Genomic DNA, 26,909 nt, shown 5'->3' on the forward strand with positions numbered 1-26,909 from the left:
ACAGTCTAAGCAGCACATAGAAGAACTGAAAGCAATGGTGGTCAAAGTAAACATTGTAAAAAAATATATATTGTGTAGTAAAATGTTTCCCATATGTTAAATTTCACAGAGCCCTTGAGGATCATGCTTCTTGGAAAGAGTGGGGTAGGCAAGAGCTCAAGTGGGAACACCATCCTTGGGCAGCATGTCTTTAAATCAGACATGAGGCTGGTGAGAGTCACTCGACACTGTGAAAAGGCGAATGGGATAGTTAACGATGTGCCTGTCGATGTGACAAAGAAAGTTAAGAACGTGCCTGTCACTGTGATTGACACACCCGGCTTTTTTGAGAAAGATGGCAACGAGGAGGACATTGTGCGGGAGGTTCTGCAGTGCGTCAAACTCCAGGAACCAGGGCCTCATGCCTTCGTGCTCGTAGTCCAGGTAGGACGGCTGACTCAGGAAGATGAAGATACCAACGCACTGATCGAAGCAAAGTTTGGCCCCAGAGTGTGGGACTACACCATCGTCCTGTTCACCCATGGGGATCGTTTGGATGAAAAAACAATAAACGATGTCATCACTGAGGGCGATGACAACCTCCGCAACTTCATACGCAAGTGTGGTGGCAGCTTCCATGTCTTCAACAACAAGAGCCCACAGGACCAGGCGCAGGTGACCAGCTTCATAGCGAAGATCGAGACCCTGGTGGCCCTGAATGGAGGGAAACATTACAGCACAGCCCTGTATCCCAAAGAGGAGAGGAGGATCAGGAAAAGACAGGTGAGCATCCTGGCCGAGAGAGAAAAAGAGATAAGCGAGAAGGAGAGGCAGCTGAAGGAGCATCACCAGGGGACTGAGCTGGAGGTGAGGATCAGGGCGCTGTGGAGGAATGAGGAGAAAAAAGCAAGACTGGCTGCAGAGAGGGAGACAAAGATTAAATCCAGGATTTGGAAGATTCTGGGATCTATGCTAACGACTGGACTGATAGGACTGGTAGGCTGGGCTCAACCAAACGTGTGGCTTCTAGCAGTCGTCCTAGTTAACATTTTCTTCTGGATTTTCTTCGTGGGGGTTCCATCTACTTCAAGAAAAATCACATGGCTCTCTAAGAAAAATGAATAGATTTGAGATAGAGAAGCATTGTTTAGGGATTAGAAATTGATTACTAAAATCTAGAGTGGATGTTCAGTTACTGTAATGGATTTCATGCCGGAGAGATTGTCATGTGTCCATAATCCATCAATAACTTTCTTGCTCTCTAATGATTAAAACTTAATTCACTCTCATGTAACACAAATGTAAAACTTGCTAATAACATTGTGCTTGAAGTTCTATTTAGCAATGTTTTGTCATCAGTGAGTCTAGAAATGAAAAAAAAAAAGATTTACTCAAATGATTATTCTGTTTATGATTATTTTGTAGTGTGCAGTAATGTGACTGTAAATGTCATGTAGAAAAAACTATATATCTGTGGTCATTTGTCCAAGTGAGGCTGTCCACCGTCTTTCTTTCAAGCTGTCAGGACAGTGTTTCCCACTCAAACGGTTTCATTTCCACTGCTAGGGGACAGCAGAGGTAAAGATGCTGCTTTGTGATATTTCATCCATGGTTATTCTGATGATTTTTAAACTGTTATTCTTGTTTCTATGTGCTTCTGTAGGTTTGTGAAACCATTACATAAGGCCATAATAAACAAAAATGATTGCATAATGTTCTGTGTCTTTGCTGAACTGTTTGCTGTAAACAATTGAATTAGAATACAACATGTGCCAAACAGTACCCAAGTCATAGCAGCCAGGAATACCTGATGAGTTAAGATGTTAATATCACCACAAAGTGTAAGCTCGGATGGCTTGAGTGTGTTTGTGTGTGTGTGTGTGCGTGATCAACAGACCTGCAGCTTCTCCGCAGTTAATCCCAAATGCTACCAGACCAGTCCGCCTAATTCTTTTGTGCACATTCATGACTGTATGCTGAAGTACCTCACCTTTAAAAACCTTTTTTTATGGCTCCATACTGGTGACAGCTGTGGCCAGAGGCAGTATGTTTTAAGATAATCCCATTCTGGTGAGCACAATATCAAACTTGGTTCAAGCGTTCACTTGGACTCAAAGAAGAACTGATCAGATTTTGGTGGTCAAAGGCCAACAGTCAAGGTCTCTTGTCCTCACTAAACACACACACACACATATCTAATTGGATAAAATCATGAGGTGATGCCACTGAATATCCAAAAGGTCAAATGTCAACTTTACTGTGACATCATAATGCCCAGCTCTTTATCAGTCCATATATCATGCATACATTGATCATACATTTTAAGTGATAACTTCCATTTTGCCAAAAAATACACTTCTGAAATTCCTCCAAAGTTACAGGTCAATATTGTGGTAAGTTCCATATTAAATTCCTTCACAGTCTTCACATCATACATTATACGAATCTGGACAGACATGGATGTAAACTGTTACTTGACTGGGTGATGGAGACATACAATCATGAGGCAGTAATTTTTTACATTGTGTAGTCTACACTTGATATACCACATGATAATTCGATTGTGATCTCTTGCACCACATTGTGGGCATAGGAAGTGATATTTAACTTCATGCAATTGTAAAAGTATAGTATAGATATAGTCAGATCATATTTTTTTCTGTAAGGAACAGGGAAATGATGACACAGGCAACAGGTAATGTCCTTCCACCCTATTTTTCCTCCAAGATTTTTAAAATGTATCAATCAATAATTAAAAAACAACAAAAAACATGTTTTTGATTTTATTTAATCCACTCTCCTGTCACAAATTCTTTCACTTGAAGTACGATTTCGCAATGTTTTATCATCAGTGAGTCTTTGAGAAATCTGTGTGAGAAATTAAAAATGATTTACTCAAGCAGTGATTCTGTTTATGATCCATCCATCCATCGTCTTCCGCTTATCCGGGGCCAGGTCACGGGGGCAGCAGTCTGAGCAGGGACACCCAGACTTCCCTCTCCCTGGACACTTCCTCCAGGTGTTCCGGAGGGACACCAAGGCGTTCCCAGGCCAGCCGAGTGACATAGTCACTCCAGCGTGTCCTGGGTCTTCCCCGGGGCCTCCTCCCAGTGGGGCCTCCTCCCAGTGGGGCATGCCCAGAACACCTCCCCAGGGAGGCGCCCAGGAGGCATCTGATATAGATGCCACCTCAGCTGACTCCTCTGTTTATGATCATTTATAGAATGCAAAATGTAAATGAGATGTAAAAGATTCCACAAGATCATTTATACATGAGGCTTACACATTGTATGCTCATGACTGTCATAGTACAGAGCCCTCTAGTGGTCGCATCAGAAAACAACAAACAGCAAATTCAAAATTAACCCCACCTCGTTGTAGGAGTGTCTTCAACTCAAACTTAGTTTCATTTCCTCTGTCAAAGGACAGAAGAGGTAAGACGTAAAACTGTTATATTTCATCTGCTGTTTTTCATTCAGATTTCATGATTCTGTGTAATTTTGTGAAACAATTGTACAAGTGCATAAAAATCAGACTGCATGATGCTCTGAGTGTTGGCTGTAAGTGAGTCAGTAGATTAGAATACAAATAGAAGCTAGAAATGCCTGATTTATTCCTGATGTATACATTTACTGTTAAAACTGTGTATTGGTGCAGTGTACACCCTGGTGAAAAATAAATATCCTCATAATAGCATAGTTGAGTCAGACTTATTATCAGTATTCTAGGTTAGTTTGCCATATGTACTAACAGGCTTGGGGAGTAATGGATTACATGTGACGGCGTTACATAATTAGGATACAAAAAAGGTAACTATAGAAAAAAAATATGTAATCAGATTACCGGTATATACCCTCACAGCCTCTGTACCTCACCCTCTCTCTCTCTCGTTGTTGCGGCTGTGTGTGGATTTATAGGAGGTAAGGCGATGTGAGACCGGCTAATAAAAGCTGATACAAGAAAATGAGCTGAACACATGAACAGCTGAGAGAGAAGAGAGGGAGAGATGAACGACTGAGCCCGTATGGACTTTTTCTTCGTTAGGTGCTTGTGTGTCAGCAGGCAGTCAGACCGCAGTTTTAGTTACGGAGGCTGCAGCAGTGACCTCGCGCCTCTTCACCTGCACGAGACGCACCCAGGAGCGAGACAGGAGCGAGAGGCAGCACGCGCCCTTCTCCTGTCAGGAAAACCGCGGGCTCGATTTCCTGACAGGTAGAAGTTTGTGTCCCCGTAGCAAACATAATGATTCAGCATGGTCACCGGAAGTGAAATACAGTGTAAAACTAGCTAAAAAAAAAAAAAAAAAAAAACTCAGTGAAAGATAACCGCTCAGACTCAATACGAACTACTTCTGGCCAAAGGTCAGAGGCAGACTCAGGCACAGGGAGTTCCTCTTGTTGCTTCATATGACGCGACATTGTAAAAAAAAAAACATTTTTAAGAGCCTTGCCTTGTCATTTTACACAAGATTATGCATACATCTAATTAGGACATTTAACCTGCAAGTTACACTTTAAAGAAACATCTACAGGTACGTGAACAAACCACTAACGCTTTCTGAAATGCACAGAAATCCAGCAAGCTAAAGTTAAGGTTTGTTAGCTTGCTAACACGTCAATAACCTGATGTAAAATATATGGCTGTGTATCATATACATGCTTGGTTAATGAAATAAAGTTGACCTTGTTTGTGCTACTTGGACGATGTATGGCTTTAAACTATCTTATATTGAAGTGCAGTTTTTGTAAGCATGCTTTAATGAATGAAAGTACACTTTAATAGAGCATAGTAATAGTGTATTACAACAGACCTAAAAGTAATTACCATTGTATGTACTTGCAATTTAGGATACTTTTTTAAACTGATGGACAATTTACAATACACTTACAATAAAAGTACACTTATTTAAAGTGAAATAAGTATTGCAGACCAGCAAATTAATTTTTAGTACATTGCAGCTGAACATACTGACATCTATTTTGAAGTAGACTTTTTAAAAGTAGACTTTAAAATACTTTAAACTGGGCAAAAAAGTACAAGTACACCTGTAATAACTTGTAATGCAGTATAAACTATAATACACTTGTATTCTTAAATTATATTTCTTTTACACTAAAGTATAATACTTTTTAATCTGGGCAGTACATAAAACATGTAGATTAGATATATTTTTCTATTTCTCCAATCAGATATGGCATCTGAATTATTTTAAAACTATGATAATATTCTAATGCTGTAATTATGAGCATAGCCTTTACATAGATATATCTGATTTAGCCCTCTACATCCTTCCTGATATAACTTTTGGATGGATAAATATGTCATGTAAAAACAGTAAACCAGGCTTTGATTGTATCAAATCTATATCTTCAAAGTCACAAGTCATGTGGCTACTGAAAGCATGCACGCTTATATTGTTGTTTTGTGTATTTGTGTGTATTTTCTAAATGCTGCACTGTTGATGAATTGGTATTTTCTTAATTTGCTCATGTTTTGTCTTCTGTTTTGTTTGCATGTGTTTTCTGAAGTTGCAATTGCAAGTTGCGATTGTGTCTGCCACCCTAGAAAAGGACTTTCAACAGAAAAATCTTATAAATGAAACAACTTTAATATTAAAGCTGTCGTGGCAGTCTCTGAGGTCAAGTCTTTAATTTGGAAAGAAAACTGAATGGAGAGGAAAAGAACACCATCAGGAGTCATTTTTGATGATGATGAAGAAGAAGAGGGTAAGGACTGGAAAAGTAGCGCATTGAGTCGAAAAAAAGCCAGACTTACTGAAATTTCAGAAGGGGAGGAGGAGGAGTCAGAAGAAAAAGAAGAAGAGAAAGAAGAAAATAAGGACAGGAGAAGTAGCCTGAGGAAGATAAAGAGACTTATATATACTGACGATTTTAATGATTATGATGAGTATGATGAGTATGATGAGGATGAGGATGATGATGAAGACGAGGAAGACAATGAGCAGCCAGGCCCATCCACCAACACCCACAACCAGGGAACATGTGAGTATCAGCATCCACTCATCTTGTTCTAATCATGTGTTAAAGAGTAAATTGTAGGATGCACTGGATTCTCTATAGGACAAAAATACACTCACAGTATTTTCTTCTCAAGTAGCCCTAAAGAATATGCTGCAAATCAACTTTGTGTTCATCTCTAATATGGCAACTGACCCTTAATAAGTCCTGCCAGTTCTTGCTTTGTGCTTCAATAACAGTTAAGCAAACCTCAAACAACTTTCTCCTTTTCCTGCGAATGCAGCATACATGAAAGTCTTAAGTTAGCTAATGTTGGTAAAACACTAGCTAACAAGCTAGCTATTGATTAATGTAGATTAGCTAGCTAGTTAGGTAGCATTTTAGCTACATTGGCTAACTTAAAGCTACTACAAGGAGTTTCTAACTTGCTATGAAACAGTCTTGATTTAATTCTGATGCCTCTATGTGATTACATAAGCAAATGAGACCATGAGATGATTGTTTCTGTGTAATTCTTAATTGATGCCACCAGGTGAGATTCTCCTTCAAATCAGATAAACAAGCCTGTGTTTGCCAACTTACAGTGAGTAATATGATAGCCAGTTAAAATGAAGCAGGAGGAGGTTTTTATTTATACATACATTTTTATTTTTGACATTATATTTTGTGGTTATGGCGGTGAAAACACTTAAGTCCACAGGGTCCTCCAAAACGAAGTTCTTGTAGTAGCTTTAAGGTGTGAATGTGACTTTTACGGTTCCCCCTGCAACACTTTTTAAAACATTCAAAATTTGGGTTTCCTCTCAACACAGATGAGCTTAGCACATAGCATATCTAAGCACAGGAAACAGGAAATGAGAAGGTTGACTGAGGTACCAAGCTTGTTCAACTGTCACTGGAGCACAGTGAAAAGGGGCGGGACTTAGGAATGGTCAGTTATGTCAATTTATGCAAAATCTTTAGGGTTCTTGGATGTAACCTGTGGAGCCAAAACAGGCGTCCTGGATGTAAAAAAGCTGGAAAGGAGTAAGTGAAAACTACTACCTGTTCAGCTTAAGTCATAGTCGATAAATAAGTAAATCATTTTTTTCTTATTCATTTCTCCTTTTCTATTTTTGTTTCTCACCTGTGTCACTGTATCGGGATGCTCTGTTTAGGTGAGGAGTGTATTAAGAGTGGGGGCCACTGGTTCAGCCCCCCTGCCTTTGAGCACTTTGGAGGGAAAAGCTCTGCTAAAAAATGGAAAAGTAGTATTTTCCATGAAGAGAAGCCCCTGCAGTTTTTGTTTGAGGTGAGTTTTTTGTGTCCTTTATGCAAAGCAGACTCTTCTTTATCCAATACAGTCAGGACAAACACTAAATAAATTTCTGAACTAACTTCTCTCTAACATCACAGCAAGGTGCCTTGACCACCAAGGGATATAAAAGGAGAAGACGTAAGACTACGAAGGTAATTGAACGTTCCAATAAAATGTGATAATTATTTGTAAAAATGCATTCAGGCATTCATTCATGCTTTTTTTTTATTCTCCCAGCAAATGAAACTCCTGTCATCAAATCACACATCATCAGAGAGCTCCTCTGAAGGTTTGTCTGCACTTTCTTCTAAATGTAACTGGAGTTAAAACAACAGTAAGCAGAATGTTGGTGTATCATTTGGTCATTGGATTTTCCTGTCAGACACAGGTATTAAAAAACAAGCAAAAAAAAATAGTGGTTATTTGATTTTCATTAAAAAAGGGATGAGCCAAAGTTTAAAAAATGGTTTGATTCAAAGTTTTTATTTTATATAACCAAACCTAGAAAATAGCTAGAAAACAGAATAGAAAAAAGAATTGAGCACAGTGAGATTTCTGCAGATAACAGGCTTTATTTTGCCATGTCTCAAATCAGACTAGGATAGGTTTTCAAAGACATTTTAGCCTGGACTTAAGTAACACTGGTGCTTTTGTCTGAACTGTAAAAGATCATCTGGTCTCAAAAGCAAGATTTTTTTCCTTTCTGTTTTCTAGTGATTTTAATTTTTGTTACAAAAAAAGAGATTCAGATTTAGCTCATCCATTTTTGACAAAGAAGAGAAACGCCTTGTATTTCAAGTTAAATTATTGTTTTTTTTTAATGAAAATCAAATCATCTCTTTTTTGTTTTTAAATACCTGTCACTGAAAGGAAAATCCAATGAAGAAAAGATAATCTGACCCAGAGTGCATGCCAAATCAATATTAATTAGATTTTTAGTCAGCTTAGAACTATCAGATAGTAATTAGTGATTACTTAAAGAGTAAATATCATTAAATCCCTGTCATAGAGTCAGAAATACATGCTGCAGAAGAAACTGAGGAAGATGGTGTTGAAGATGAAGACTGGCTTCCAAGCAGTGAAGAACTGCTACTGGAGACAGAGAAAGTAAAGGGAGGGGTTGAAAATGGAGGCGAGATTTTAGACTCAGGAGATGAAAAGAGTAAAGACAAGGAGGATGGAAAGGAAAAGGGAGAAGTGGAAGATGAGGATATGACTGCTGTTGCTGATAACGACAACAGTGGTTTTGAAGGTGACATTTCAGGAATTATCATTTGTAGAAATAGACATACTTTTACAGAAATTAACATGCATGCATGAGCATGTTAGGCCATTAAGAGTGTCTTTGTGGATGTCTGACTATAAACTATTCTCCTTCAGAAATGGAGGCAAAATCGATCAGTTCAATACCTGAGGAAAGTGCACTGCTGAAGAAAGTACAAGTTGTCATCACAAGGCTTCCAAAGGTAAGATGGAGAGAAAACTGTGGAGTTCTTCTCTCTCTCTCTGTGTGTGTGTGTGTGTGTGTGTGTGTGTGTGTGTGTGTGTGTGTGTGTGTGTGTGTGTGTGTGTGCGTGTGCGTCCTCCTCTGTAATATGTCTCAAAACACTTTGGACGGCAATGTTGATCTGACGCTGGTTTGTCGGTCACTCCACCACTCGGACATTCATGGTCTTTGGTCTTCGGTCATCCCTTGAGACTCGACATTTTGGTGTGAAATGTCTCCACAACTATTTAATGGATTGTAATGAAACTGTAATAACTAGAACTGCAAGAAAGAACTACATTGACTCCTTTCTCCACAAGCTAACACTAGCTGCTGAAGCTGCAATGCCTGTGTGTTTTTGTACTGGGCTTTAGTCATGCGAGTAACAGCTACACACACTGATCCTTCACAGACGGCGTTCACATCCATCATTAAAGGTGCTGAGGAAGAAAAGGAAAAAGAGTTCCCACAAAGTAATGAAAGAAAAGACGATGGACAGAGAGAAATCACTACTGAAACTGGAAACACTGTAACACCTGTACATCCACCAGCTACCTCGTCCCAAGACAAACCTAAAACGGAGGACATCGCATCAACCAGCAATCATGCTGCCAACCTCAGTCCCTCCCGTGTGCGGTTTTCTGCTATTGACATGAAAGGTTAGCATCAAATTAAGATTCAACGGTTACTTTAGTGGTAAGATGGTTGAAGATATGAAGATATGTTCTCCCGGGATTTGTGTTAATATTTTTTACTTGTTTGAAGAAGCAGGGGATTGTGGAGAGAAGGATAAAGAAAGAAAGAGAAGAGAGATGGGGCCTGAAATTCAGACACAATGGCTTGAAGGTTTTGGAGAAAATTCTAATAATGAGCATGTCAGCATGTCAGGATCTGAAGCCAGTGATCACCCTGTTGTTGCCACCTCACTCACACAGAGATGTGTTAAGGAGGAAGGTACAGATGAAAAGTTTAAGTTGTTCAGAAAACATAAGAGAAGTCATTGCACGTTTTGTTTGTGTATAACCAGAAATATATGAGTGTTTTATTAACTGTACAGGTGGTGAGTCCCTTAATGTGCTGCTTGAGTGTAAATATGAAAACACAGACGCCACCAGCGTTAACAATGACACAGCACAATTACAAGTGAAGCTAGACACAAGGTAAGGACTAACAGTCACATTCTTTGGATAAACAAAGATGGTTTATTTGCATGCTCAGCTGCAAGAGACTTTCTGTTCTGTTCTGTTCAGCGTTGAAACAACCCAAACCACGGACGTCACTCAGACTTGGGTCATGTTGGAGGTTCCGTCCTCTCAGCCCTCCGCTAGCTGTGATCTGGATGCAATGGACCTCGATCAGCTGAGGAGAGAGAAAATAAAGATGCAGATAAAAGTGTTGAGGTTGCAAGAACAATACTACACTCGCAAAGTCCAAGAACTTCAAAACTGATTGTAAAGCTGATGGTTGCAATAGGACAGTACTGTCTCTCAGGAATCACTGAGGGTGTTTACTGGTGTAGGAAAAACTACCAGTTGTTATCTTGATCATCATCATTTCCATCTGTGTCTCTCCCTCAGTGGAATGCAGAGAGGTGTTACTCACTATAAACTTGAAACAACAAGCAAACTTGAGTTTTTAAGAACCTTGGGTGTGACATCGCCTTCAGGCTTTTCCAGTTGTTATTGTCTAGCATTCCCAACACACCCTTTTCTAAAATGTGTGTACATGCCTTTGCCCAAACACCATCTCCTTGCAGCTATTCCTCGTGTTGGACACAGATGTCAGCTTGACCTCAATCCTTGGGTACTTTTGCTGATGCGCACAGAGACCTGACTAAATTTATGACAAACTTTGGAGAATGAACAAAGTTCAAGGCAGGTGTTGCATTTGTGCCACACACACCTTGTGCTATTATAATTATTAGGCCTGTAACTAAGTGTGGCTGTGCTACTATACTGCTATAATATTACTGACCTTTATGTATATTTTCATATCATTGTTTTTGTATGTTCTCCATATTTGGGAGACTGTGGCAGGGAAAATATGTTTACAGTAGTAGTTCATTTTCAGCAGTTGTTTATAAATATTAGTTTATCTGTAAAATCTGAGCAATCAGTTTTGTTTCTCATTCTACGTAATATGATGAGAAAGATGAACCAAAAAATGACAAATGTATTTAGTGTATTTGTATTATGTGATTTCCATTTATATTCTCCACTGCATGCAAAATTCTGGAAATGTGTCAGTCTTGAAATCTTGCTCTTCTTCGCTGGTTTTATATTCATTAGTAAAGAAAGTTCTGGGAGGGAAACTTATTAAAAGTCTCACACACTGACCTAAACATATGCTTGTTGTAAGTTTTATTTATAATATCACACACCAGAGGTGGTAAAAGTACACACATTCTCTGCTCAAATACAAGTACAGATACTTGTGTTAAAAAAAAAAAAAAAAAAAAAAAAAGCTCTTGTAAAAGTAGAAGCACTTATTCAACTTCATTACTCAGTATAAAAGTAAAAAGTGTCCCAGAGAGGAACATTTCTACTGGCTGTTTACATACAAAACTCACTGAGCCTCGTGTTTTCTCCCTGCTCAAGTCTCCCTCTCTGTCTGTTTCATCATCTTTACATCTTTTACATTGTTTTCATCTTGTCACATCATCATTTAAGTTTTGTCTTTTATGCTATTTTACGTCACATCATGCATTTTTCACGTGTCATGTTGTACATCTTTTTTGTCTTGTCATATCTTTCTCATCTTGTTGTGCCTTTTACATTACTTTTATCTCGTTACGTTGCTTTTCGTCTTATTACATCTTTCACATCATTTCTGTCTTGTTACATCTGTGGTGCGTGATATGCACTGATGAATACATCAAGGAATCATCTTTCCTGTGTGCTGTTTCATCCATTAAGGTTGAAACTGGTCTTGATGTTGGGAAGGCGGTGTGCAATGATGCAACATAAAAATCAATAGTTCCACTTAAATGCATTAATACTAAAGCAACAAGCCTGATTACTTTCCACTACTGTCACACACATGCCAGTATGATTTGCAGGCAGCCTCTTGTGAGCCATAAAAGGGCCTCATCCAGCCCACAAGCCACTAGTTGAAAAAGCATGTTTTAGCATGTGCTAGCATAATCATTATTTCTTTTTGCAATCATCCATTAAACATGATGCTGGAACCAGGCTGAGAGAGGAGCATTATGGTCCAGCCAGTTGAAAGTCAGAGGTAAACATCCAGTCCGTGTCAGGGTGGAAATTTGGAAACTGACCAACATGTTATCTTCTCAGGTAACAAATACACAGATGAAAGGGAACAGTTTGCTCAGGGAGTCGTCACTTATTGGTCTTGTGACTTTCTCTTTAAAGTCTTTTTTTGCATTTGATATTAATCTCCAGCCTACTGGCAGAGTGATTTTCACATATCTCCACTCACCTGGCTTGTATGTAAGAAAATAGAATAAATGGCAAACCCTTGTTCATGTTTTTTTTCACTTTTGTTTACCTTCACTGAAAATGTATAAAATTAATATGGCAATATTGATATTTTACATGTTTCAAATAGTACAAAGTCAAAGGAAACAGCATCTAAGAATTCAGTTACAAAGTGTCTGACAATACAATATACAAGAAGTGCTTTAAATGGTTATAAGAAAGTATAAAAATAAAATTAACAGCACAATATAACAAAAGTAATCAATGAAAAAAACAATAGATAAAATTTCACTTAAGCGTAAAGTCATTTTTATCTCAGCTGGTATCTAAATCAATGAAAAATTATTTTAGAATGTCGTAAAACTTTTGTGCTTTTACTTATTTTCTGGTTTTAAGGATTTCAAGTACAATTTAAATTCATTCATTCAAGAAATGTATGTGTGTAACTAATTCTGTTCCACACTCCAACCTGGTGGGTGGCGGTGATGCACCTTAACTCTGGTTGACACCTGCCATAAAAAGGCAGAAGAAGAAGAAGAAGAAGAAGTGGAGGCAGAGGATGAGGAGGAGGCGGAGGAGGCAGCAGCTCAGCGCCTGCGCAGACAAGTCACCGCACTCAGGCTTGTGTGTGTCTGTTTTCAACCCAATATCAGCGTCCAACAGACTCGCGGTCGATTAGAGGATACCGTGTCAGTGTCACGTTTCGCTTCGCGTGGACGTGAAAAGTGCACGCGCGTATGAGGGTTCAGTAATAGCAGTGGCTGATCATTTACACGACGCCAACAACTCTCCACTGACAAAAGAGAAGAAGACAATTTATTACGAGTTCCTTCCCTGTCAGGTAAGATAATACCACTGGCTTTTATAACAGTGTTTAGGGTTGACTATGAGTGTTGTCATGTTAATTACATTTTTAGTTAGTGGTACAGAGACAAAGACAAAGAAGGAGTAAAATTAAAAAGTATGTTTTTAGTGTTTAGCTTTACAGCTAACTGACTGTTTATTAATTGTAATAGTCTGATAAACAGCTGGTCTGGTGGGCTGGTAGGTTGCTGTAGTGAGATTGGAAATAGATAAATCCCTCTGTCATGTTGATGAAGCCCAGTCCAGTTCACTGACTGTTCTGTGATCTCAGGGTTGCCAGGTCTTCATGACAAAACCAGTCCAATGTCAGGATTATCGCTGACAAACCGTGCACACAGTTTTATGCAAGGAGAACTAGCTTTTACATGGAGCCTTTTGCTATGGACCCTTCTTTGTATCAAAATGTGATTTTTTTTCCACTGTTGGCAGACTTGCAAACAGAACTTCCCACTTTCATTCATTTAATCACCTTACTGAAAAGGTCAGCATTGGGATATTTGTGCATGTCCAAAAACCTGATCAAGTCTTTAAAATACTGTTTAAAAATGTGGTATTTTCTTTTGTGCATGCATCTCTACTCCAGCCTTCTGTTGGCTCGTTGGTTTGTTTTCAGCACAGAGCTGACTGTTGAAGAAGTTGTATGTCACAAACTGGAGTAAAAACCCAACTGAGATGCATATTCTTTGCTGTACACATGTCCAAAGAATGCTACTAAAACCTGAAAAATACCGGCCTATCCCAGTAATTAGCCTCATTCAGAACAAGGCATCATCCAGAATTGCCAACTGGAATATGCTGTTTACATGACTTGTATTAAATATTTGTTGCCTTTATTTTTTAATCTTGTTGTACTGATCATGTTTTCTTTGAGTGCAATAAGTACTTCTCATAATCTGTTTGTGTCTCTCTCAGTCTCTCTTGCTCTCTCTGATAGACATGCCACGCCAGGGGACAGCAACTAAAAAGTGTGTGGTCTGCTACGCAGAAATAAATGTGGCCTGCAGAATCTGCAAGACATGCAACGCAGAGCAGCCATTTAAGTTGAGGCTTAAAAAAAAGATGGAACAGTTTGATCAGAAGCGGGAGAGGTGGGTCCATACCCGCCAAAAAAATCGGACCACCTCTCATATCCGGGATGAAGCTTATATGCTGGTATGCAATTGCTTTTATTGTTTTCATGCAATTCAGTTTCCAAATGTTTCTGTTTACATTTTTCTATGAATATCTATCACTATCATTGTTTTGTGTGTGTCCTCGTTTTTATAGCTCGAAAAATTGCAGGCCCTGGGATTAAGGGCTGTTTTGTTTTTGTCAAAGACTGGAAAAAGGCAGCCTGGCTGGGTGTCTGAGGTTTTGGCACCCCGTTGCCAGCTGAGTGAAATATCAACAACATGTCTGCAAAGAATGAAGGACCTCTTTGATATTGTTATTCAAGGTAAGAATGTGCTTTTATTTATTAAAAAACTGTGGTTGCCTTCTTTCAACTAATAGAGCAGTCCTGTTATCATTCATGCTTTAGCTTACAACTAATTGAAATTAATTGGGAGAGGTTAAAAGCTAATCAAGTAGCTATTTAGCTGCTCATGTTCAACCATAGACATCAAGACAATTATACATTTTACATGCAGTTAATTCATTCAGAACAGTTTTTATTACCTACTAAGGGAAGGTTATTTGGCCAAATTCTCTGTTAGGTTGAACTTTAACTTAAAGTCAAAGTATTGTTACCCTTTAAATAATTCAGTACTTCTCCAATGGAGGCTGGACCCCACAAGGTGCAGCAGGACAACTGGATGAAACCTCATCAGCCCCAGTTGAACCGCTAACTGCACCACGAATGGCCACACCAGACACCCAGGTAGCAATGGCCCTGCTTAATTCCCTGGCAGCCTCAATTGGACCACTGAAGGCCCTGGCTGGAGTACCAGCCGCTCCAGCTGGGAATTTGGCAGCCTCAGCTGGACCCCCGGCAGCCCTGATTGGACCATTGAAGTTTCCAGTGGGACCCCCAGCAGCCCTGACAGGACCATCCATGTTCTCAATGGGACAACCAGCAGCCCTGATAGGACCCTCAGCACACCATGCAACCACAGAGCAGCAAACTTTGGGGAAAGGACCCCAGCCCACCCGAGGACCTCCAGCAACCTCCCCAGTGTGTCTTGGAAAAGGTAAGCAGAAAGCACCACACAAGCTCACTCTTATGTTGTGTAATTATCCAGTTTTGTCCATCATCTACTGGTCATTTTCAGTTGTGCAGTGTGATAATATCATTCCAAACTGACTGTAAATTTAATGTTTGTATGTAATTATTGTAGATGGACAGAGAGAAATGAAAACTGAAACAGGAAACTCTCCGACACCTCTGTCTGAGCCAGCTACCTCGTCCCAAGATATCAAACCTGAAACTGAGGACATCGGATCAACCAGCAGCCACACTTCCAACCTCAGTTCCTCCTCTATGCTGCTGGTCACTGTGACAGACACAGGTTTTGTTGGCAACATGACAGGTTAGTGATAAATAAAGATTTAACTGTCCCTTTAGTAGCAAGATGGTTTAAGAGTTCAAGGATTTGTTTCAATATTTGTATTTCTTTTGTTCTCTGCAAAGACGACTGGGAGGAGAGAGAAGAAACAGGGCGTTGCGGAGAGAAGGATAAAGAAAGAAAGAGAAGAAAGATGGGGCCTGAAATGCAGAGACAATGGACTGAAGGGTGTGAAAATGCTAATAATGAGCATGTTGACATGTCGAGATTTGAAACCAGTGGTCAACCGTTTGCAACTGGACATGTCAGAGATGTCACCTCAGCACCGTTACAGAGGCACGTTAAAGAAGAAAGCATAGAGGCAACATGTAAGTTGTTCTAAATTATGATAGCTGTAATTGCATGTTTGTTTGTGCAAAACCAAAAATACATTTCAAACTGAATATATGTGTTCTACCAACTGTACAGGTGGTGACCCTCCCACTGAATCCCTGAATGTGCTGGTTGAGCGTAAATATGAAAACACAGATATCAGCACCGCTAACAGTGATGCAGCACAATTACAAGTGAAGCTAGACACAAGGTAAGGTCCAACAATCGCATCATTTAGATGAACAAACATGGTTTATTTGTATGCATGGTTATAAAGAGATTTTCTGTCCACAGGGTTTCCCAAACAACCCAAGCCTCAGACATGACTCAGTCCTCTAACATGGCGGAGGCTCCATCCTGTCAGCCCTCCATGAGCTGCGATCTGGACACAATGGACCTTGATCAGCTGAGGAGAGAGAAAATAAAGATGCAGATAAAAGTGTTGAGGTTACAAGAGGAGTACTTCACTCACAAAATAAAGGAACAGAGAAAATCAAATATTTTCATTGGAGCCTGATTGCGACGGGACATTACAATCGCTCAGGGATCACTGAGGGCGACCACAAAAACTGCCAGTTGTCGTTTTTATCATCAGCATTTCCGTGTGTGTCGGGCTCTCCCTCAGTTTGACAGCCTTTTCCTCTTTTGTCACAAATCATTGTACTGTACCAGCCTCAGACTGTGTATAAAGATGGTACCAACATGATCAAAGATGTGCAGCACAAGTGAAATTTGTGAAATGACAGATTATCTACAGGGCTTAAGTTGGTTTTAAGTAAAAAAAAATTGGACTTTACTTGTTTTTGTTTGCTGTGAAACTTGACTTATCTAAGACCTGACTAAATATTTGACTTAATTATTTGAACCCTGAAGCAATAAAACTGAATATAGTGCAAGACACGAGTTACATTTATGCCACACACACCTTGTGTTATTATAACTATCAGGCCTGTTATCAAGTGTGGCTGAGTAATGAAACAAATGAGTGGAAAAGGACCAGAAAAATAGCTTTTTCCATTTATATTCAATGTTAATGTCAATACTTGCCTTATTACAATGTGCTGCTCATTATAGATGATTGTAAAGCTGTAATACTGTTGATACATTTTACCTGTATATTGCTCTCAGGCCCATGTGTGGTGGGTGTGAGAGGAAAAGTATTGTGATTATGGTAATTCATTGTACATGTTGGTCTATAAATATTGTCTGTGAAATTTTGGTTAGAGTTTATTTCACTGTTTGAATGAAACCAGGCTGATCACCTTCATGTGGGATTAGAGGGTCAAGACTTTGAAGACAAATTAAAAAGAAAATAAACTGAATGGAAAATGGTAGATGAAGTGAGATGAGGACAGTATCGTCAGAAGTGTTATCTCGGTTATCGTTTGATCACACTGACACTTTTCCTGTTGAGAAAAGTAAATTCACAAGTACGTTGACGCTGTAATAAAGCTGAAAATGCTGAACACATTAATGCACTGTGTCAAATATAATGAAGAGAGTAAGCTTGCAAACTCCCAGGTAAAAACTTAGTATACGCTCTGAATTGAAGGTGTACTTTTAAACAATTGTACTTCACAATAGATGTCATAAAGTTCAACTTTAACTGTGTGATACTCAAAGTGATATTGCATTGTACTTACAAGCAGTGTACTTTATTGTAAGTCTATTGTTAATTGTATATTAGTGTGTTTTTAAAAAATACAAAATTGTAAATGGTTCACTTTTGTAAAGTATAATTATTTTCACGTCATTTGTAATACACTATGAGGATGTTATATTAAAGTGCACATTAATTTCACAAACTTGTTTAAGTATGCTTACAAAAACTGACCCTTCAGTATAAGTTTATTTTAGCTGTACTAAAGAATACTTTGAAAAAGTAGCACAAATAAGGTCAACTTTAATCCCATTAATCAAGCATGTATATTAGTGCATACACAGACATACACTTTAAGTGTACTAAGTATGCTTGAAATTGTTCCTCTTAAGTTCATAAAAGTACACTAAAGACACTTAAAACTGCTTTTCTACAATGTCATTACAACCAAAATATATGCAGTACAAATTAGTTATTCAAAAAATAGCAAATCTCAAGCTAACTAATCATTAATACACTTAATGTATACTGATGACTAGTCTGACAGCAAGTACACAGTGTACTTTACGTATACATATTCATTTTTCATATATAGAAGGGGTACTGGGAACAAATGGAGACAAGGTGTGGGAAACTCAGAGAGGGATGTTCTTAATGAACACTGGTTTACTCACGTACGGCCGGACAACCGGAGAACAGTATGCCTCCGGCCCGCCACCTTTGGCGGGATTACATTTATATCTATACATTGTTTCTTGTAAGGAAAATGTTGCAGATAATGCCTTTAAAGACAATAATATTGGAAATGAAAGTATGACAGCAGTTAAATAAATCCATATGTTCTACCCAGTAAAATTTGGAAAGTCATAAAAGGGATATTGAGTCTGACTGCTCATATTTTAAAGAGTTGCTCATTTGTCTTGGCGTTGTTCTCATACTAAGAAACACAGAATGTTTGGTGAATTTTATTTTAAGCTGGGAAATAAGAACAGATATTTTAGAATAACTCTTGAAGTTTTACTTGCTAAATACCACATCCACAAATGCAAAAGCAATCGTTCCAAACCATTCCAAAGACTCAGTTTTCATCAATGTCAGAGCAGCAGCCTGTTCAACAAACATCTGTTTGTGGAGGCTTGACCTCCCAACTTACAGGACTTAAAGATCTTCTGCTAACGTTCCTGGTGCCAGATACTACAGGACACTTCAGAGGTCTTGTAGAGTCCATGCCTTGACAAGTCTGAGCTGTTTTGGCGGCACAATACAGTGGAAACTTCTAATAGTGGTCACTGTTGTAGTGATAAATCATTCATATGGATCAAAAATTATTTCTGTACAAATGCTGTTTAAATAATTTGCTTACAGTCATCAAGTCAGCTTACACTGTTCATTTAGGGTTTTTATACATGAAAACATTTGGAAAACTGTTTTAAAATCACACTTTGCTGAAATCATGATGGAAGAAAGACTTAGACACCATGAAGCTCTTTACAAATTCACAAAAAAATGAGCCAACAAGATTCAGCAGTGAAACTTGGTGTTCCTCAGACTAACTTGTGTAGCCTATTCAAACAGTAAGCAGTTTCATGCACTATTTTCTTTCTGCTGTAGAATCTACTGGAAAGAAAGTAGTTCCTACATGAAACTGCTCATAAAAAGAAGGCAGACATCTCTAAAGCCAATGTCTCCCAGAGTCTGTACTTCACTACAAGAAAATCTAGATGAATAAATCACACCACAGGTGAGGGGAAAAATATATATTTCTGATTTTGAGGTGAAGTGACCCTTTATGTTTGTGGCAAAGCGGTACAGTTGTGGTCAATATGAAGGCCCAGTTTGAGGATGGATGTGTTTCATGTTGTTACAGCTGGCTCTCCCTCAGTGAAAGGCAGAAGATTTCACTCACTACAAACTTGAAGCAAGTTTTAAGACGTTTGACAATGACATGTTCAACCCCCTTTTTCTACTCGTTGTTGTCAAACAGGTCCAACACACTCTTCTCTAAAATGTACAGTATGTATTTGGCTGAACAGTAACTCCTAAAAATTATAGTTATTATGCCACAATTATGTCAAAGAATTTTGGACCAATTTAATACTCTGAATCACTTGATGAATGTGGACGCAAACCTCCATGCTTTTGCTCTTCTGTCACTGTGTACCAACCTTAGACTGTATATAAAGACAGTTGCAACGTGATGTGTAGTTGGTGAAACTACTTTGAGTCGGTTTGAAAAATTGGGACTTGACTTGTTTTTGTCTGCTGTGAAACTTGACTTATCTGAGACCTGACTAAATGATTTTATCTCTGCAGAATCCTGAAGCAATAAAAAAAAAGAGCAAGGCAGGTGTTGCATTTATGCCACACACACCTTGTTTTATTATAACTATTAGGATTGTGTGGCTATGGAGCTTTTAGCTGTCCAAGGCTTAGTTTGGGTGGGTGAGCTCTGGGTGCTTAACAGAAAGAGGAGAGTTGTCTTCAACACTAAGCTCCTCTATTTTGTTTTTCCAATGCAGATGGCAAAGTGGCTGAGACTAATACAAATCGCAAAAGACAGAAAAAACAGTGTTTATTACCAGTTTGCAAAAAAATACAATACATACCTTTCTTCTGTACATTTATATTTACAGTTCGATCAAAGCAGTGAGTCTGAAACAGTTGTTAGAACTATTACAGCCACTATTCTGTCATATTTTCGTCTTTGTCATTTTCTATGTCATCTTCCTCCTCTTCATCATCTTCATCAAAGTATTTTTCCTCGGCATCTCTGCTGACTATGTCCAAGTTGTCATAGTCTGGGTTCTCATCCACCTCACTGGAATTGGAAACACACCGACACTCGACTTTAAAAGCAGCACTTAAAGTTCTGTGACATCTGGTTTAGATGCTAAAGTTCTAACTTAAACACTTAAACTCTCTTACTTGTCATTAATTCAGCGTTTGTTAGCCATGATGTTGTTCCTTTATAACAGGCATTTTTAAGAAAAAAAAAGTCCAAATTCTGTGATTTCAACTTTGTAAATGTGAATATTGTCTGGTTTCTTTACTATTCTCACAGTAAACTGAATATCTTTGAGATGTGGACAAAACAAGACATTTGAGGACGTCCTCTTGGACTTAAGGAAACACTGATCAACATTTTTCATCATTTTATGAACCAAACAACAAATTACTAAGTGGGGAAACTGATCAAGAGATTGATCAATAATGAAAAAAAAAATCATTACAGAAACAACTTAAAAAATTTTTCAAGATTGTGACAGGATTAATTAATCGATTAATAAAGACAATGATAAACAGATTAATTGACATTGAAAATAATAATTAGTTGCAGCCCTAGTTGAATTTGTGCTAATTGTTTACATACATGAAAGCACAGGAAGTGTTGGTGTGTCTGACCTGTAGTTGAAATCCTTGTCTTTGCCGTCTAGGAAGCGCTGGTGCATCTGACTGATGAACTCCTCCCTGAGCAGAGCCTTCTCCTCTGGGCTGAGCTCCCCTTCCTGCTGCTGGACATTATTATCTACAACACAGACACACACAGAGACACAAGATGACTGAGGCAGTCAGATTAAGATAGTAGTTGGAGGGGGGGGGGGGACAGAGACAGGTCCAGTTTTCTTCTGCTCCTTCAGCTGTCACCCTCTCCTACCATCATCATCTTCATCCTCTTCCTCTTCCTGCGCTCCCTCCTCTCTCTCCTGCTCCTCCTGCAGACGATTCTGGATGAGACGCTCTTGGTAGGAGTTGAGGAGGAGGTGGGCGAGTCCTCCCGTACCTCCGCCCGGTCCCCCCTGTGCAGAGTCCTGCATGGCCTCTTGGGAGCGCTCCAGCACCTACAACATTCAAAAAAATTACTAGAAAACACACAAAAACACTTCCTGAAGTGAACTATTAATTAATATGCAAATCTTTTGAGTATGACAGCACTGCATCACGCTCTCACCTCCTCATCAGTCAGGTACTGGCCAATATATTGTTCATACAGCAGCGGCTCCCTCATCCGCATCTGTTCCTCACTAAAATACTGACCCTCTAGAGGAGGAACAGGGATGACAAGAAAAGAAGAACACAGTTTTAGTAGGGCTGCAAGAATAATTACAAAAGAAAATCACGATCTCAGTTCATTCATCTATGTGATCTCATTTCTGAACAATGATGATTCACTCGCTCCTGTTTCCCTATGTATTTACATGTTTTTGTTTCCCAGTTGCTATCCAGTTTTCCCCTACCATTCCCCACTACCGCTGAAAGAAGCAAAATATTTTATTAATGTTATTATTTCAGCTCACTATGAGAAAGGCAATTCAAAGTAAATTGACAAGTAATTATTTTCTTTTCCAGTCACAACAAGTAAGGTTAGTGGCTTTACAATGCAACCCTTGAGCCCACAGTGACATTTCTATTTGCTCCATGTGCTACTGAAGTTGAATAACCCTGCTGTAGATGATAAATAAAAACCTGTACCCTTCTGCAGGGCCCTCAGGGCGGCATAACGCTGGTTTCGAACCCTGGTCCTGTTGGTGCATGCTGCAGCTCGTCTCTGTATCACTTTGCTGTAGTGCTGAGCCCGTGGATCTGAGCAGACGTGGTCAAACGCTGAAAGACTCTGGGGCTTAATGAAGGCCTGGAAAAGAGGGGCAGCCAATGACACAAGAAAAACAGGTTACCAGAAAAAAACTATTTTTGATTTGGTTGTGCCGTCAGTGTGCTAATCTCCTTTCCTTTTTAATGCACAGCTGTATTTATATCAAGAAATTACAAAAAACACATACAAGAAAGACAGGGAACCCGGCGGGCCAAACTGTCACTATATTTTCTCCTTCTGAACATTAAGTTGCAACTGAATGCTTCAAGCTGATTTATTCTGAGAAGGTTATTAACAATGCTGAAAATAGAGGAGCTCATCAAGAGGCTGTTCAAAGTGCAATGGCTAAACCTAGTCCTAGATTGTGGCAGCCCAAAATTATGCTGCGTTCTTGGTAACTTGGAACTTGAAATTTTCCGAAATCCTACTAGGAAAAAGTGGAATGGAGCTTCCTCGAGTCTGAGGAGGAGGTGGTGAGGGAAAACAATTCACTTCAACCATAAATCATATATTAAATAAAATTTCAACCCATTACTATACTGTCAATGATTCCTTCAACATTCTTGCCTTCACATTTCTATCAGGCTCTGAGCCCTTTTGTTTTATCAAAAAGGAAAAAAAAATAGAGCCAGAAGAGTGAAATGTGCAGAGAAACCCTGCATAATCTGCAACTGAGTGTTTTTCTGTTGATTCCTGTGCGAAAATAAATTTCATCTTGGTAAAAAATTTAAATCCCTTTGGAAACTTTAATTTGTCAAACTGTCATTTAAGCACACCGTGTACATTTTTGCATGCCGCATTGCCACCTTTATCACAAGAACATGCAATGAAAAGCCTGCACATACATGGTACCTCTCCAGGAACACCAGTGGTCTGCTCCTGTACTGCTGCAGCAGCTCCTCTCTGCGCTCCCCCAGGCTCAGTTCAGCCTCTCCTATCTGCTGGCTCTTCACTGGACTCCCACTCAGGGCTATGGCTTCCACCATGTTTTTTACACAAGCGGACTCAGCCTGGCTCACGTCCTGTATGATGAGCAGTTAGTAAAGCAAAATGATGACTGTTTTATTGGGATGACACCTGTATTATACGTATATAAATAGGTAATGATGGGGGTCTCACCTGCGTGTCTTGCTGAGTGTTTGCGGGGGGAGTTAAGTCACATCCTCGGGACCATGTCACCGGTTCTTCTGACGATGTACTCTCGTTTTCACTCTCACACACACTGTCACACGGTTGTGTTTTAATGGGAGGCTCGACTATTTCACCCCACATAATCGACACTGACGTGTTTCTACTTGCTCTTCTTAATAGAAAGGTGAATTAACGATGAGCTAACGTTAGCTGACGTTTAGCTCCCGATATGTCCGCTATCAGATTATCTCCACCTCGACGTTACTTTGCTCAATATGTTGTCACACCAAAAAGTGAGTTTTCTCGATTTAGTGTGAACATTCAAGTGAAAAGGGAGTTATGTTAAATACGCACAGGCGTTATTCTCTCACTTGTTTTGCACTTTTGTTTTGCCGCCATGTTGGTCCGTCACTAACATGTTCCTCCTTTTCTGCGACCGAAAGAAAGGTTCCGACTGGTCACCGACGCGTCTGTCCTGTTGATTTTGTTGCCCTCTGCTGGTAGTTTTTCGACCAAAGCAAAAAGTGGAATATTATTTAAAATGTGTAGAGTATGGCTGGACGACATGGACAAAATATTAACAACATTACAATTTTGCAAAGTAATCATTGGTAATGTGGATTTGATGAGTAAATAGGTAAAGACAAATAAAAGAACAACTAGAACAGTGAGTTCAGAATATTAAAAATTACTTAACTGTAATGCAACCTTTAAAGCCAAGAAAAGACTCAATCAATATTATAAAAAAATCAATATAATATTGATATGGCCCGGCCCTACATGTATGTATAGTACATGATACAGTAAGTGACTTCCATCACCGTTGCTTCTTTCAAACAGCTGCTCAAAAAAAGTTTCTAAAGAGTTTAAAGTTTTTCGCAGTTATTTGAAAGAAACAACAACAAAGATACGAGTCATGAAGTAGCCAATAAATAAAACCTGAATAAAGTGACACACGAGCAGTATGTTATTACATTATTGGCTGCAATTATTATTATTATTATTATTATTTAACCCAGCTAATAATGTAACCTAACAAGTGGTCAATAATATAATAATTTATTACATTATGAGCAAAAGGTTATTGGAAAGTAAGGAATTAAAATGTATTTATTATTATCGACTTTTATTTCATTAAGAACAGAAAAAAACATTATTGTCAGTTATTACATTACTGGTAGTCATATTATTGGCTGCAACACAGCGAACTTATACGAACTTTTCACTGTCGAGGGAGGAGCCACTTTAACAGAAATTAAACGCAGTAATACTTCATCTGTGCGGCCACTTCACTGTCATCATGGGATTATGACACTCAGCTCGAACTGTGTGTTGGGTCTGCGCGGAGCAGAGCGAGGTGCCGCCAAAAAATAATCTTTTTTTTCATCCTGGTTGACTCCACAATGTGTTTCGTACAAACTTGTCAGCATCCTCGGTGTGACAACTCCTCCGCTCGTGTTTTGCTTGTATCCGTTTGAGTTAAACAGTGACATGGAGACCAAACAGGAACAGAGAAAGCATCAAGGTACGTATTTTACCGCTGACTTCACTGCGTAATGCCAGCGCACTGTACCGCGCTCTTCTTGTACGTGACCACACTGCTTCATGATCAAACCCTCCTTGACAGCTGTTTCTGGACTGACTTAACCTGGCTGCCAAAACCCAGGGATCCCCAACAGCTGGATCAGACAAAAATAATTTAACGGGTCATACTTAACAGGATATCTACTATGGAGGATCGTTTATCTGTTTACTTTTCAGTAAACCAATGCAGTTACAGCAATAAAATACTGGCTAAATAAATATGTAGAAGTGGGAACTGAATTGGCACTCATACACTGCAGCCTCATCTAGTTATATTTTAAATTTTGCTTGTGAGGAATATCTTTTTTAACATCGATAGTTTTTGTCTAGTTTTTGTCATCACCATCTAAAGATCAGTGGACTTTTTGTACATTCTTTGTTAATCCCAAACACTAATTTTGAGTCAGTCTTTTTTCCCGCAGGGTTCTTCATCAGGGCTTTAAACAAGCAAAAAGTGGCATCAGCCAATGGGAGGCAATTATATGACCCCGATAAACATAACAGGTGAAGCTGATGAGACACAAACATAAGATAACACAGAAAAAAGAGAAAATAATTTTCATAACTCATAAATAGAGGATAAAAACCTTTAATAGGTATAGTTATAACATAGGCTGTGATAAAACAGGGAAATTATCCTGTCTCCCTCCCTGACCAAAGGTTTGATGTGTTCAGTGCCCTTGATGGGTAATAAAGTATCATTAACGTTAAGGAACTCACTAAAATGTATAGCCATAGGGTAATTGTGATTCCTAATTCTGATGGAATATCTATGCTCGGTGAGACGATCTCTTAGGTGTCTATTAGTACAGCCGATATAGAAAAAGCCTTCCACATCTTGGCGTGACAAATAATATACAACAAAAGTTGTGTTACAATTAATAAAATCACCCCGTTTGTCAGTTCTGTTAGTGTTAACATCAGTGAAATATTTAGTGGCAGACCCATTGTTAGTGTTGGGTGTGTGTTACCACTGTTACTGTTAACTACAGGCTCATATAAATGAGTCATTTTTAACAGAGAGAGAGAGGGAGGGATGCAGGGACAGACAGAAAGTGCATGTGACAGGTGTAGAACAGAGGATACCTGGTAGGAGCAGAAAAGATTAAAAACAGGCAGAACTAAATTTAGGGCAAAATGCTTCATGATGTGAGGGAACACTAACACTGTTTTGGTGGATTTGCACCTGAAACTTAGGTTTGCACTTTTCTAAGTGTTTTGTGTTGATGTGTTTCCTCACTTCTCAGGTCTGTCTGGAAGCCTCACTCTGAATCGCTGGTAACCATGGAGACCAAGGTTGGAAAGAGACCAAATGCAGATGCCTCCTTCCCCAGCCCTCAGAGCGAAGCCGTGGCCAATGAGCTGCAAGAGTTGTCCCTGCAGCCCGCCCCCAACCTGCTGCCAGTCAGAGAGAGGATGAACGGTGAGTGTTAGCTTTTACACTCGAACCAAATTAAACTGCTTTTAGTTAAGTAAAGGCAAGTGAAATGGCTTTTAGAAGAGCACACCTTGCAAACTGACTAAAACAGACGAGCAAGAAAAACTCAGGCACGCGTTTGCAAACATGCAAATGAAACCACAACGCGTCCCATTTGATTAGATTTGTCTGTTGAGCATGATTGTGGGCTGTTTTATTTGTATCTAACTGCATAAAGATGCAAAGAAGCAAATGCTCCTCGAGGGAGAGAGGGTGTTTGTGTGCCACACTTTTTCCAGCATCTGTCGTGCTGCTAGCTGCTGCTGGAGTTTACATTTCAGACATACTAGGTCTCCCTTCGCATTACCTCATTATAAACAGCAAGTGGTGTCTTCCAAATGCACATGCACTTGGGGCTGAGCTTGCTTACACACACACACACACACACCCTGACACACACACACACACACACACACACACACACACAGTTTGGCAACAAAGTTGACCTTTAAGCTTGACCCAAACACTAAGACTAATGTGTAAGTTTGTCTGCAAGTATAAACATGCCACTTAGTTAGAGGAGGTTTCTGTCTGCTCTAACTGTGTCTGTAAATCAGGCTGCAGGGAATATTCTAGAAGTTAAAATGGGTTAAATGTAAGAACTAAGGCCCATTTACACCTGGTATT

General features: G+C 39.2%; 5 protein-coding genes across 6 annotated transcripts in view; 4 read left to right on the forward strand and 1 right to left on the reverse strand.

Annotated features, from left to right (window-relative positions):
- Positions 1-1,504, forward strand: LOC146309878 (GTPase IMAP family member 7-like). Its single transcript, XM_084744327.1, has one exon. It carries the CDS (start codon positions 94-96, stop codon positions 1,102-1,104), a length of 1,011 nt encoding a protein of 336 aa, XP_084600453.1. The 5' UTR covers positions 1-93; the 3' UTR covers positions 1,105-1,504.
- A 3,618-nt stretch (positions 1,505-5,122) lies between these two features.
- LOC146309879 (uncharacterized) lies at positions 5,123-16,416 on the forward strand. The gene is made up of 12 exons (XM_084744598.1): positions 5,123-5,981; positions 6,921-6,983; positions 7,115-7,248; positions 7,353-7,406; positions 7,492-7,543; positions 8,264-8,506; positions 8,635-8,720; positions 9,153-9,229; positions 15,358-15,551; positions 15,653-15,895; positions 15,996-16,110; positions 16,194-16,416. Exons 1-12 carry the CDS (start codon positions 5,648-5,650, stop codon positions 16,414-16,416), a joined length of 1,818 nt encoding a protein of 605 aa, XP_084600724.1. The 5' UTR covers positions 5,123-5,647.
- LOC146309880 (uncharacterized) lies at positions 13,693-15,325 on the forward strand. Its single transcript, XM_084744057.1, has 4 exons — positions 13,693-14,196; positions 14,311-14,479; positions 14,805-15,212; positions 15,294-15,325. The coding sequence occupies exons 1-4, from the start codon at positions 13,981-13,983 to the stop codon at positions 15,323-15,325; spliced, it is 825 nt and encodes a 274-aa protein (XP_084600183.1). The 5' UTR covers positions 13,693-13,980.
- ccdc97 (coiled-coil domain containing 97) lies at positions 16,133-23,623 on the reverse strand. 2 transcript variants are annotated; one of them, XR_014772470.1, is made up of 8 exons: positions 23,210-23,623; positions 22,936-23,112; positions 21,970-22,129; positions 21,449-21,537; positions 21,155-21,338; positions 20,902-21,025; positions 20,106-20,317; positions 16,133-16,305 (listed from the first exon to the last, which is right to left on the reverse strand). XR_014772470.1 is itself a non-coding variant. In XM_084744597.1 (7 exons), exons 1-7 carry the CDS (start codon positions 23,360-23,362, stop codon positions 20,182-20,184), a joined length of 1,023 nt encoding a protein of 340 aa, XP_084600723.1. In that variant the 5' UTR covers positions 23,363-23,623; the 3' UTR covers positions 20,055-20,181. The 2 variants fall into 2 exon arrangements, 1 of the variants encoding a protein (XP_084600723.1); XM_084744597.1 differs by lacking the exon at positions 16,133-16,305 and having other exon boundaries at positions 20,055-20,317.
- A 774-nt stretch (positions 23,624-24,397) lies between these two features.
- LOC146309882 (myocardin-related transcription factor A-like) overlaps positions 24,398-26,909 on the forward strand; it is a 48,521-nt gene continuing 46,009 nt past the window's right edge. Inside the window, exons 1-3 of the mRNA XM_084745046.1 lie at positions 24,398-24,746; positions 25,228-25,309; positions 26,053-26,228. Coding sequence (XP_084601172.1) covers positions 24,713-24,746; positions 25,228-25,309; positions 26,053-26,228 — 292 coding nt within the window. The 5' untranslated portion in view covers positions 24,398-24,712. The remainder of the gene's footprint in view (positions 24,747-25,227; positions 25,310-26,052; positions 26,229-26,909) is intronic.

Source organism: Lutjanus erythropterus, chromosome 19 (assembly GCF_056507025.1).
Source record: "Lutjanus erythropterus isolate fLutEry1 chromosome 19, fLutEry1.hap2, whole genome shotgun sequence".
NCBI lineage: Eukaryota > Metazoa > Chordata > Actinopteri > Lutjaniformes > Lutjanidae > Lutjanus > Lutjanus erythropterus.